Source organism: Danio rerio, chromosome 21 (genome assembly GCF_052040795.2).
Source record: "Danio rerio strain M-AB ecotype USA chromosome 21, GRCz13ab, whole genome shotgun sequence".
Taxonomy (NCBI): Eukaryota; Metazoa; Chordata; class Actinopteri; order Cypriniformes; family Danionidae; genus Danio; species Danio rerio.
The window spans coordinates 21,560,001-21,573,854 of record NC_141041.1 but is presented as its reverse complement, the minus strand read 5'-3'; the positions used below and the strand labels follow the sequence as shown (position 1 = coordinate 21,573,854).

General features: G+C 33.6%; 1 protein-coding gene across 10 annotated transcripts in view; it reads right to left on the bottom strand.

The window, feature by feature from the left end:
• The window catches only part of pde6b (phosphodiesterase 6B, cGMP-specific, rod, beta), a 54,218-nt gene that overhangs the window by 11,614 nt on the left and 28,750 nt on the right, over nucleotides 1-13,854 (bottom strand). For 5 of the 10 annotated variants that reach the window (XM_087301135.1, XM_087301137.1, XM_087301139.1 and 2 more), the window contains 9 exons: nucleotides 7,674-8,446; nucleotides 5,500-5,652; nucleotides 3,678-3,767; nucleotides 3,456-3,596; nucleotides 3,266-3,340; nucleotides 1,955-2,019; nucleotides 1,795-1,861; nucleotides 1,643-1,690; nucleotides 1,429-1,578 (listed from right to left, as the gene is read on the bottom strand). In XM_087301135.1, coding sequence (XP_087157261.1) covers nucleotides 1,429-1,578; nucleotides 1,643-1,690; nucleotides 1,795-1,861; nucleotides 1,955-2,019; nucleotides 3,266-3,340; nucleotides 3,456-3,596; nucleotides 3,678-3,767; nucleotides 5,500-5,652; nucleotides 7,674-8,144 — 1,260 coding nt within the window. In that variant the 5' untranslated portion in view covers nucleotides 8,145-8,446. Of the gene's footprint in view, nucleotides 1-1,428; nucleotides 1,579-1,642; nucleotides 1,691-1,794; nucleotides 1,862-1,954; nucleotides 2,020-3,265; nucleotides 3,341-3,455; nucleotides 3,597-3,677; nucleotides 3,768-5,499; nucleotides 5,653-7,673; nucleotides 8,662-9,927; nucleotides 10,109-13,854 lie in introns of those variants that run through there. The other 5 variants (XM_087301132.1, XM_087301133.1, XM_087301131.1 and 2 more) reach the window with 3 other exon arrangements.

Below are 13,854 nucleotides of genomic sequence, written 5' to 3'. Positions count from 1 at the left end.
CACAGTGATACCGGTAAATATCTGGAAAATTTCCGGAACGACTTTACCGGTATTTTCAAAAAAGCGCTGTTCACACAGGCGAGGACGTTACGGAAATTTTCCGGAAAAGAGCATTCACACATCCATTCCAAAATACCGGTAAATTCTGACATCATTCACCACAAATGAGCTTTAAACGGCTGCGCTTGTATTTGTAAACATTTGACTAAATTACAAACTCTCTGGATGATCAATATTGTTAACAACTTTCGCAGGATCACTTTCTCATGTCGAGATGTTCATAATATGTGCGTGTGCAGGCACTCACAGGCTGTTTCACAGGCACACGCAAAGCTTGAAGGTAAACAAACAACGGCTTATCATAAGCATCTCATCGATGATTATTTACAAAGTTGGCATTAAGAAGAACATATAAACGTGATCTGACTAACTTCTAGCAGCTAAATGTGTCTGGAGAAATATTCAAAGGCTTTTATTCTCACAAACCGCGCGGACGTAAATGCGCCTGACTGTTGTGATTGGCTAAATCAGACGTCTAACGTCAGCACGTTCATAACGTCCGTTATTTTCAAAATAGAAAATTTTCAAAAAAGGTCTGTATCTGTGAAAGGGGCTATTGTTTCCATTTTCTGGTGCGTTTGGGCCCACATTTAACTGCGGATTGGTCTGCTAACACGGGACAAAACAAACAATTTTTACCCAAGAGCTTTTTTTTTTACATCTGGAAATGGTGAAATCTGGATTTTCAATTTCTCCCCTGGAATGCGGTTCCAGTTTGTGTTGATTGTCCTGTCTCTACGAATTTGGTAAGTGTGTGATCAGTGTTATTTGTTTATGCTTGTTCAGATGTATAAGTTAGTATTGTCAGCAGTACTCTTAGTTTTTAAAGACATACCTTAGTCAAAATGATTACAGGGTCAAAAAATTTACAGTACGTTATTATCACTACAGTATTATGGCACAGTATAACAGTTACAGTATAACGATTCGCTGTAATTGCTACTCTCTGAATGTAAACACCTTAATCAAACTACTTGTTGTTCCCTAGACACTTTAAATAATTCTATATGGTACATGAGATTACATATCAGTATTGAGCAGTAAGCTTGTAATAAATAATTTTGTATAGATAAAACAAACAACTTTAGATGAGTTTTATATCTATATTAATTTTATTGTGTCAATCGCAATGTTTCAAGAGATGTTGTTAAACTGTACATGGTTTTGTAACTTTTTGTGGGATTTTCAAATATTTCTTTGCTTCAAGTAAAAGTGTAATGTTGGGAATCTCCTCATAATTGTATAATTATATATATATATATATATATATATATATATATATATATATATATATATATATATATATATATATATATATATATTAAAAACACTATTGGAAAAATGATACTTCATAGAAACTAATTTGACCTCCATAAGTTGCTCATCATGTTCATCAAATGGTTTGCCATCCTTCCTGTTGTAGAAAGTTGCAACGCCAACAATTTCTTCTTTTTTGTTGACAATTGGCAAGGAGAGCACATTCTTGATGGTCCATCCACTATCATCCAGAGCCTCTGTCTACACAAGCACAAAGTGTTACTACTCTCGAGTCATGAAATAGCAAAATAGCAAAAAACAATACCTGAAACTTGAACATTTCTTCTGATGCTGCATTCATGATGTTGCAAATCTTCAACAAACAATAAAAAACAGTCAATAAATGCATAAATACACATTCAACGTTTCAAAAGTCCATCATACTTTGCACCAAGTCGATTAAAAGAAATCACTTACAAATCCACTCTCTGCTACATATGTGGGTAATCCACTAGCCAAAGCCCAATGATCTGCAGTTGGATTTCTGTGGGGAAAAAGGTAAAAACAGTGTTTTTATAATGCACATTCTAGATAAAGTATGTTAGAAGAAAATTACTAGAAAAAAAGATAAACTTACGGTATGACCTTGATGTCCTCTTTTCCATGCAAAATATAATCGATAACTTTGTAAAAAATTATTTCCTGAGTGAAAAAAATTGACAAAAATATAAAATCATAAAGGGACAATTCATTAAAAAAATAATGAATTAAATTGTCATCATTTACTCATTTGTTGCCCTTTGATTTATGTGATGCAAAAAAAAGTATTCATAAAAATAAATTTACTGTTACAAAGAATGTCCTGGAATTTAGTGTATGTGAATATTACATGACAAAATTATTTAAATATGAAAGTTCAATTAACAAGATTGATGTGTAAAACTGATTTTATATGGCCTCATGTCATTCCACACTTGGATGACTTTATTTAAAACAAATTAGTTTTGTATTATTTACCTGGTTAGGTCTCATAAATTATAGTAGAAAACCAGGTAATAAGCTGTAAGAACTTTTCTGTTACTTTACAGATTTCTTTTTATATATTTATACAAAGTACAAAAATGTCAACTAAATCAGTTTGTGAAAATTTGTGAGTTCATTTTCCACATCAAAGATGGTAAGAGCAGAGATCAAGATGCAATTCGCAAAAATGCAATTCGCATTAAAATAGGCTAACAGAAATCAGCTGTGAATCACAAAGTATGTAACTGTAATTAACACATTTATTGTTAAAGTGTATTTGCAAATTTTAAATCGAAGAGGTTTGATGCAAAAACCTCTAAATGCCGTCTGAAAGTTTCCTCTAAAATGAGTATTTTTTATCAGGCTCCTATGTGTATCTTCAGTAATATTAGTTTTATTGCAAAGAATAAATCCTTTGCATCTAAACTCATATTAACAAATATTTCTTTACTCACTCTTCATTTATTTGTATGCCAATATCTCTAATTTCTTTCATCTTTTCCAGTAAGGACTTAAATTGATTAAATAAACAATACATTTAGTTTTGCATTACCGGACCTTACAGTCGCCCATTTAACATTTCTATCATAAAACATATGCCATGTACTAAATGTTTTGATATGGCAGTTTTACCTCACTCTATTAAAATGTGAATTATGCTTTATGCTGGAATTTGTGCTTTGTTTATGTAAACTGCAAACCCTGCTTACTTTAATTTGGTTGGTCTTCTCAAACATTTATTTTGATGAGCACTCTGAAGCAGACATTGTCCTAATTAAATTGCAACTATTAAGGGGGACATTGTTGGTTATTTTCATTTGGGGGAACCCAGATGCACAAAATGACAAGAGTCAATGACTAAATGAAAGAAATGCATGTCATCTGAACTATCCCTTCAGTTTGAAAAGTGAAAAACGCCGCTTACTCTTCCGTCTGGAGTTACAGGGCCAGAGTAAGGTGGCTGCTCCCCCATCAGCACGGGCCAAATATCAAAGAACTCCTGCAAGCGAACACAACCACTGGGTCAGTCTTTAGGAGAGAGACAGGACAGACTGAAGCCACTAAATTAAGCATGAAGTCTGGCTTCCTCTCAGCAATTATAGTGATTGACGTACCTTTTCCTTGGTCATGTCCAGCAGGCCTACAGAGTACCTGTCACAGTTGAGGTAAGCTCGCACTGTGTACAAAGCTTTGTGAAACTGTCGTTCAATATCTGTGAGCTCTTCAAACACCTTGTTAGCCGACCACAACAGTAGCTATGCAAGAGACATATGAAAAATGCATTAAAAAGCATTTCTTTTTCCATTTATTTGTAGCACTTGCACCAGCAGACTCACCTGTCCTTTACGCGTCTCACAGTTGTGAAGGTAGCTTAGATGAAAAATCTTTAGGTTCAGAGAGCCAACTTTGAGATACTTTAAAAAAAGCTTGGAGAAAGAAGAACATAGTTTGAAAAATGCAAGGAAATGGCATGATCTTACTAAGGCTGTGCTTACACTCGTATGTTTTTGCTTTAAAATAACATTTATTCAAGTTCTGTCATGAAACCCCATGCACGAGCAGGCTGATAGGTCATGCCTAATCTGCTCCTACATCAACTATATGGCACAGGTGATTGGTTGCTGTTAGCAGCCAATGAGCTTACTCCTCAAATTTTTAAATGCCTCAGTGTTGGATTATGCACTGCGAGACCCACCTCCACCCTAGCTCCACCTGTGTGTAGATCTGCTACGGGGGTTACATGCATATTATGTTTGCAGCAGCTGTGTGTTTGACTGTCTGTGAATATGCTGGCAGTAGCAAGTCTCTGTACTTGCTCTGCCATAATAATCAAAGTAGCAGCAGCAGCATAGCAGAAATACTCCTTAAAGGCCAAACACATCAATATTACCATATACAGTTGAAGTCAGAATTATTAGCCCCACTTTGAATTATTTTTTCTTTTTTAAATATTTCCCAAATTATGTTTAACAGATCAAGGATATTTTTACAGTATGTCTGATAATATTTTTTCTTCTGCAGAAAGTCTTATTTGTTTTATTTTGGCTAAAATAAAAGCAGTTTTATTTTTTTTATAAAAATTTAAATTTTTTGGAATATTTATTTATTAAGATTTTTTTGCATTTTTAAAAAATGAACATTTTAAGGTCAATGTTATTACCCCCTGTAAGCTATATATTTTTTCGATAGTCAATAGAACAAACCATTGTTATACAATAACTTGTTTACTTACCCTAACCTGCCTAGTTAACCTAATTAAACTAGTTAAGCCTTTAAATGTCACTTTAAGCTGTATAGAAGTGTCTTGAAATAAACATGGCGCTAATAATGGGGGGTGGGGGGTGGGGGGGTAAACACGGGGCTAATAATTCTGACTTCAACTGTACATATTTACTACCATACTAAAACTCTGAGAGTTGTCATGAGAGAAAGAATGAAAACTATTCTTGTCCATATTGACAATAATCAGAAAAATGATCTCTCTGCACATTATACATTGCAAAACGCATGATACATGACCATTCACACACATTGAGCATGTGCATATTTTGCCGTCATCTGTAGTTATACCGGTTAATAATGTTAATATGAGAAGGGGTTGACGAATCAGGGAGCTTGTCCAGTCAGAGAGTGATTGTGGACTGAAGGGACTATGTCTGAAACCTTCTGTTTTAGTTTGTCTTCATACAAACTTTCCACACTAAATTGGGGTATTCAGTGTTTTCAAAACAAAGTGTGTTTTCAATCGCAGTGTGAACACCGTAACAAAACTTTACAAAACACATTAGAGGAAACGGCATCTAAATGCCAAGTATGATTTACCATTCTTATTGAATGTATTTTAAATACATAAATCCATAAATACTTATAAGTATAGATGAACTTAATGCAAAGAAAATTATATTTATTTCTTGACAATTAATTAGATCAAATAAAATTAACTTTCTACTTTTACGATGGATATTTATTTGATTTCAAATAACAAAATTAGTGTTCTGTTTTTAGTTTTTTGTAATTGTAACTATAACCCTAAATACATTAGCATCCATACATAATATACATAAAAATATACATAATATAGATAAAACATAATAATACAAAAAATAATAATTGTATAATTATATTATTCTAAGCTATTTAACACCAATACACACTTACATCCATATCCTCATCTGTGAAATGGGGTCCGGTGGTCTTGTTGACAGCCATGATCACAGCTACTACATCTTTTCCATTCATAATAGGCGCAGCCAGGAGGTTGTGTGTGGTGTATTCAGTAAGCTCATCAACGAATGTGCTGAAGTGACTGTCCTACAGCGAAAACAAAGTCAGCCTTGTTATACATTTTACAAACAATGTTGTGCATTTAACTATTATAAACGCTTACTAAAAAAGTATTTATACTTGTCTTTAATTAGGTCAAATGTATGGGTCAGGAAATAACTATTTCACTTGGATTCAAAGTTGTTTTCTAATGACGTTAATTATTCACAATATTTTAATCAGAGAACACATTCTCAGAGCTATGTATATATATATATATATATATATATATATGTTATAATCATTATCATAATTATTACAACATATGGTAGTTGTTGTTTGTTACGTCCTGTGATGTATTTGGGTAATAAGTTGTTGGTGTGAGTGGCAGTTTATTGTTCTCCCCTTTTGTTTTATTTATCTTTCTCTCTCTGTCTCTCTCTCTATCTTATTGAGCAGCGCTCCAAACCAGTCGCACCTGCTTCTACTCAAAACAAGTCGGATCTGTTTCTGTTGATAAAGTGTACAAGCTTTATTAAGAGGCAGAGCAGCAAAGCATGGAGAGAGTCCCTGTTTTCGCTATTCCAGTGATATAGTGTGCTATCTAAAACGTGAATTTGTGATATTGTGAGATTGTATCGTAAATAAGAAAGACGTGTAACTTTATGTGAAAGAGTTAACATTACCCTTGTATGGAAACAAGTGCCAAAAGGTTGATCCCCTTTTAAGTTTTCTCCTGTTCAGGGTTTAGTCAGGGAGTTGGGTAAGAGCATTGTCATTGATTTATTTATTTTTTTTGTATTAGGAAATTTAGGACTTATTAACTATTTATGAAGCTTTTGTTTTGTTTGTTATTTTGGTCTTACCCTCTCCTGACAATTTTGTCTAAGCAAGTTTTTTATTTAAGTATTTCTTTTTTTCGTTTACCCTTTCTGGAAAAAAAAAAAAATTACCTCTGTTAAGCCGTGAATAAAAGACAACATTTTTCTTTTTACTTATATCTTAAGTAGAGTGAAAGTATGCTGGGATGGAGAAAAAGGAGACTCTCCACGTACATCAATAAACATTGATCTATTATTATTTATTCAAACAAATTAAATTGAATATTTTTATTTATTTATCTTAATTATTTTGTTTTGTTTTTTCTCTCCGAACCCTTAGAAAGGAAGTGAATGTAACATCGGTTTTCATAACAACCTTCTTAAAAATTTTGTGAAGATGTTTGATGCAAGTTAGGGTTTAAAAAGTATACCAAACTCAATTTTCTGTGAACCGATCCAGTGACACTGAAATGACAGTGACCAGTTCCAGACACTGAGAACACTGTGAACATGAGCGGCTTAAAAGAAAGCACACAGTGCTGCTTTCAGATTACATATTGCAATTTGATAATCACATTAAACCATATCACATTTTTAAGCATTGTTAGAGTTAACAAGTGATAATAGTAAAAAACACTGATTTCAATTTACATCTGAAGCTAGGGGAGTGTTAATTTTAGGCACTACGTATGATAGAAAGAAAACTTTCTGGCAACATTTTATTTAATACAGTTTGCATGATAATAATCGCATGAAAGTGAATTAACCCTTAACCCATCATCCTAACAGCTAGTAACCATACAGCTGGTAAATGTAATTTATTAGTATTACTCAGTCCTTAAGCGTGAATTTATAGTGTAACAATGATACTGTAAAATACAGTTAAGAAAATAAATGACTTTTAATTTTTACAAAAGCATTATTTTTTATGAAAATAACAAAAGTGAACAAAACTTTCAAGTTATGATAATCAAAAGATAATAAATGAATACGTTCTTAGACAATCTTCCCAATAGTTAGTGTGTGTGTGTATGTGTGTGTGTTTCAGCTACTGAAAGGAGATTTGGTCACTGTATAAATACCACAGGTGAAATAATCCTCCAAGTTGCTCATGGGTCATCATGGCATATTGAAATAAATGGATTATGTCAAGAGGATTTGCCTCGAGCTTCAAAATATGACCATACCTGCAGTCTAACAATGTATAATAATCCAATTCAATTAAATTGAAGTGAACTGAGAGTGTACCTGTGTAACGTCCTTCACATTGACTTGTTTCTTGGTCTGAGCCACATGTCCAACTATCCCGATGTCCAGAGGGAAGACGATCTCAGAGTCTGGAGCTACCACGCAATCATCCAGCTCTGAGTCTTTATTAACATTGAAGAGACGTGTGGCCAATTCGGCAATGCCGTTCCTCTGCCGATACATGAAGAGACTGCAGCGGTCCGCATGAATCAGAGCGCTGATTCTCTTCAAAATCTTAAAAATCACCTTCTCCATGTTGACGTTCTCCTGCATGTCTGTGATGAGATCGTAGAAAATTGCTCCCTCTTCCACCGAGACGATCTCCTTAAAACTGTCCATGTCCACTTTAGACTCGGGCACTCGCATGATTGAGGCCACAGCACCAGGTTTGAGCTTCTTGTCAAAGTAGGTTTTGGTGAAATCTGGATTTCCATCCAGGAACTTCTCCACATCTTCTTTTTTGACGCTCATCTTGGGATCTTCCAGCCCAGTTCAGGTACTGGAGGTATTGAGAGTTCAGATTAGCTTTTAGAAGTAAAAAAAAGTTGAAATTTACAGCATGTAATCCTCAGATAGTGAAGAAAAAAAGGTGCCTGCAGCAGCAGGGGCGACCCGTATCCAATCGAACTGTCATCAGCAAGGTGTTTTCCTAATAGTGTTGAAGGTGAATCAGGATCTGCTCTAGTAAAACTGATCAGGTGACCTGCAGCATCAAAGCCGGAGCCCAGTGAAGAAACCAAGTGAAGTCCTTCTTAAACCACTTTTTAAGAGTCCTGGGGAAGAGAAGAGATGCTCTTGTGTCAGTTTTGGAGGTAAATCTATATGAGCATAACTGTATGTGAATGGTAGTGCACAATCATTTGGCTTGTTCCTTTGCGCTGCAAGCTCTTTAAGTTCTTATTAAAAACACACTCCTCATTACTAAGCCCTATTTAACCAGGCCACTAGCTGATTATCTCAGCACCCCAGTTGTCTTCTTACTCAATGTGACTGCTACTATGAGAGAAGTGAAAGGGCTTTCCTAAAAAATGGAAATAGTCTAACTTAATTTAGTGCCTTAATGGCCATGTATTTAATTTTTTATTTATTTAATATATTATAAGCATCCATTACTATTCTCAAAATGAGTTACTTATTTTGTTTTATAGTTCTGTGAAAGGATCATTTTGCATGTAATTAATGTGGATATGCTTTATATACACTTATTAAAATGTACAAAATCAAAAAGTAACAGATAATAAAATGTAAAAAGATAAAAGTAAAAATACAAATAAAATAGAACAGAATATCAATACAATAAAATAGACTAAATAAAAATAAAATGATAATCTATCTTGAATGACAAATCTAAATATACTTACAAACCTATACTACAATAAAATAAATACACTAATCAATTAAATAAAATCTGTGCACACTATATGAAAATTCTTTAAAAAATGTACTAAAGTTAATTAATAAATAAAAGAATACTATTTATTCAAATAAAATCGCAATGAAATGAAGCATGCAATAAAATATAAATATATGATTATGTCAATTATGTTAATATTTTCATGAAGTACAAGTACTGTATGAAAATTATATACTTAATAGTTATTCAATTTAAAACTAAATGAAGTACTGCATGAAATCTACAATGCATCCAGAAAGAATTCACAGCGCTTTATTTTTTAACACATTTTTTTGTTAAAGTCTTACTGCAAACTGATAACAATTATAATTCTGCAAACAATACCCCATATTGGCATTCTTTAAAGATGTTTGTTTTAAATTTTTTGCTATATATGCAGTTGAAACCAAAAGTTTACATACACTGTATCAGAAGGCAAATAACTATTTTTTTTTTTAAAAAGTCAGATGTTAATGTGACTAAACTTTTTCTCTTATAGGTAAGTTAGGTAATGATTATCAAATTTGTTATTTGTTATGCTTAATAGCAGAATAATGAGAGAGATATTTTGGAGAAATTGCTTGACTCTTTTATAAAAGTCAATTTTACATGCAATAAGATTATTATGTCTCTGAAAAAGCTCAGATGATGATGTCAAGGTTTTGGAAGCTTCTGATTGGCTAACTGACAACATTTGAGTTAATTAAAGGCACAACTGTAGAAAAGTATTTAAGGAAAACCTCAAACAAACTGCTTCCTTATGAAACAACATGGGAAAATCAACAAGCCAGAATCAACAAAAAAACTAGATTACAATTTGCTAAATTACACTGGGAAAAAGAATAATTTTTGGAGACCTACCTTGTGGGCTGATAGAACTAGGATTGAACTTTTTGGCCATAATGACCTTTGTTACATGAGGACAAAGGGGAAAGCTTACAAGCCGTACACCATCCCAACTGTGAAGTATGGGGGCAGCAGCATCATGTTGTGGGGCTGTTTTGTTGCAGAAGGGACTGGTCCACTTCACAGCATATGGCATCTTGAAGAAAAAACATTATGTAGAAATATTGAAGCAACATCTCAAGACCTCAGCCAGGAAATAAAAACTTGGCCAAAAATGGGTCTTCCAAACAGACCATGACCCTAAGCATACTGCCAAATTAGTTAAAATGTGCTTTAAGGACAACAGAGTGAATATTTTGGAGTGGCCATCACAAAGCCCTGTTCTTAATCCTGTAGAAAATTTGTAGACACAGTTGAAAAGCTTGTGCGAGCAAGACAAATCTGACTCAGTTACACCAATTCTGTCAGGAGGAATGGGTCAAAATTACTTCAAACTATTGTAAGAAGCTTGTGGAAGGATAACCAAAACATTTGACCAAAGTTATACAGTTTAAAAGCAAAAAAAAATCTATATTAAAAATCTCATTATTCTGGCACTTAGCAAATGTTAATCATTTAGGTAATCCTAACAGACCTAACATAGTAAACATTTAGTATGATTTACCATCAGACATTTTTAAAAAAATGGTTATGTTCCTTTTTTTGAGTGTATGTAAACTTCTGGTTTCAACTGTATATACTTTCAGTGTTAGAGCACAGACCAAGAAATTGTTGGTACAATCCAGAGACATTGTATCGAGGGTCAGATCTGAAAAAAAGTACATAAAAATTTAAGAAGCATTATAGCTCTCAGTGAGTACAGTGGCCTTTATTATTCATAAATTGAAGACATTTGGAACCCCTGGAATTCTTCCTAGAGTGATCTGAGTGACCGGGGGCAATCAATTACAATATTAAAAAGAAAATGGTCTTGTCTTATGAAACAAAGACTGAACACTTTATCTGGAGGAAACCAGATTTTCAATGACTTTGTTCAACTATATCCTCTTTCCCTTCTCAGGTCAGAGTGAGTTTACTACGGGCAGTACAACATATTGCAAATAGAGTCAGCAGCGCAATACGCAAACGTCATATTAAATGCGTAGTAAATGCGCACCCTGATCTGTATGGAAGACACAGGTGAATAAAATCATTAAGCACTTGGCACACAAAAGTGTTCTTGGAAGTTTGTATAATTACAGTAGAACCAATGAATTCACATGTTTAGATAATGTTTTTGGTTGCTTTTCTGAACTTCCCCTGACCATTCTTCTGACCTGAACTTCAGATCATCCCATGACATTGATGGCTATGGAGGACGAGGGAGCTAAAATATCTTAATAGGGTATATGCTGAGCTAGTGCTGTTCCCATGCTGATACACTTCCGGTGACCTGTTATTGTGAACTTTTTTCTCATTTTATACGGTTCCTTATACAGCATCGATGTTGTAATGTCATTAAAATACATTCAGTTAAATAAACTTTAGCATTTATTTAGTTACTCAAGCGTAAAACGAGACAAAAAGCTGTTTACTCGCATGCGCTCGTCACAATCGGCAGGCTAACGCAGAAGCTCCATTGAATATACTGGGGTAAAATAAATGCTCATACAATAAAGATATGGCGGGGGAAATGTAATTTAATGCAGTGCTTCTTGTACAATCTGAGACCCACTTTAAATCGGCTATCACTCAGCGAGTGGAGATCGCTGATTTTTAAAGAAAACAGACCTTAAACGCACCGGATTTTGCATTGGCATTCAATTCGCCGGAATCGCTTAACCTAGGTTAATGGCAAATTAAAAGTCCTATTAGCATGCTTCGGGATATACCCCATTTGTGCTTTCAAAGATGAATGAAGGACTAAATGTATTAGAATTACATGAGAGTGACTATTTAAAAACAGGATTTTCATTTTTGGGTGAACTAATCCTTTAAGCACACAGCCAAGAATACAAAGTAGTGGCTAAGGGACAACTCCGTGAATGTCTATGAGTGGCCCAGCCAGAGCCCAGATCTGAACCCAATTGAACATCTATAGAAAAATCTAAAAAAAATTCTGTGAACGAATGCTCCCCCATCCAATCTTCCGAAGCTTGAGAGGTAGTGCAAAGAAGAATGGGAAAAACTGCCCAAATAAGGTGTGCAAGTTTGTAGCATCATCCATTTTGGAATATAGAAAAAGTGAAGAGCAGTGAATATGCACTGTATGCATATAAAATATACTAAAATAAATGTAATAGATTAAAACCATTTACTAAAGTAAACAATATTAAAAATACAGTTAAAAGTATTAAAATATGTAGTAAATTCTTAAATAAAAGCATAGAATTTAATAAAATTTAAAACATATGTGATCCATCATAAAATTTATCTTTTCCTGAATTGCAAGTACTGTATAAAATTATGCGTATACTAAAATAATTTCAATAAATAAAAACATAAATTACATAAAATATGTCAATCTTTTTCTGAAAGACTCTTTATACACTTACTAAACCAAATATATAAACTAAAATTAAATTAAATTTAAATGATTAATGATAAATGATCTTATTGAACTATTAGTCTTCCACTCAACTGTCTTTCTTTTAAGAAGAAAAAGAATCTTCATATTTCTGATATTGCATTTCAAATAGACTTGGTGAATTGTAAATACTCCTAAAACAACTGAAAAATGCCAGCCTTGATGGAGCAACGATACAGAGTCTTATCATAAAATACCTATAATCCCTTTGTTTATTTAAAGTTCATATCTATATAAAGGCCTCGCATCCATCTTAAGCAAAAGGTCATGAGGATAATCAGCATATTAATACCTCCATACAGTACGTGCACAAAACAAGTCACAGCTTTGGCTGCTGAGGGAAGGTGGACGTTGCTCAAGTCTATTGCTGTTGTTTTGATGACTTTTAATCAGTCATAGTCAAATGAATCTAATTGTTAGCTGACGGTACACAGACATATAATAACTTAATCAGCATTGTAGGTTAATCAACAATAACAGAAAAGACATCTAATCAACATGAACCAACAATGCACATCTGATCCATAACCATCAGGATATTGACAACAACTGATTCCATACATGTGTGTTTGCTATTGGTATTATACTATGCTGAACCTTGAACATTTTTTCAGGTTTGCCATGACTTTTATTTTAATTGTGGCATCTGTGACCGACATGTCAGCCATAATCTAAATCTAGAAGCATGTGAATTTTGCATTGGATTGTTTATATATTGGCACCCTTGCTAATGAGCAAAGAAGACTCTGAAAAATGTCTTAATTGTTTCACCTTTTGATTTTGTACTTGAATTATTAACTCACTGGGAACAAATTACAGACAAATGTGATTTTTAATCAAAAAACATATTTATGTCATAATTATGGGCACCCAAATGAATTCAAAATATTTTTCAAGTATATTCCCATGAATTTTTAACATTTATTAGAACACATTGGTGATGAGGAACAGTACTGTTAACCCAGTTAAGCTATTAATAACAGGAAACAAACGTCATTCATCACTATGTATAAGACCAGAAACACAGCTGTGACCAAAGATTGTTAAGCTTGACAAATTAGTACAAACTCATTTCCACCACCAGGTAATTAAGAAACTTTAGGCAACTAAAAGTGAACACGTCTAGTCTGCAAGGAAGACGATTTGAGTGGCCCAAAAAATCTTTAAGTAACACAGCTGGAGATATGGAGACAATAATAAGGTCTTGGAGTCGGAAAGCCACACAAACAAACTCAAATGTCTCAGTTATTTTAATCTTTTAAATATTTTGAGCAAAAGATCAAAAGGTTAAACAATAAAGACATTTCTCCACAGCTTACTTTGCTCATGTTTACTATGGCTGCAAGTATTATTGGAGGACGCTGTAGTTCTTTAGT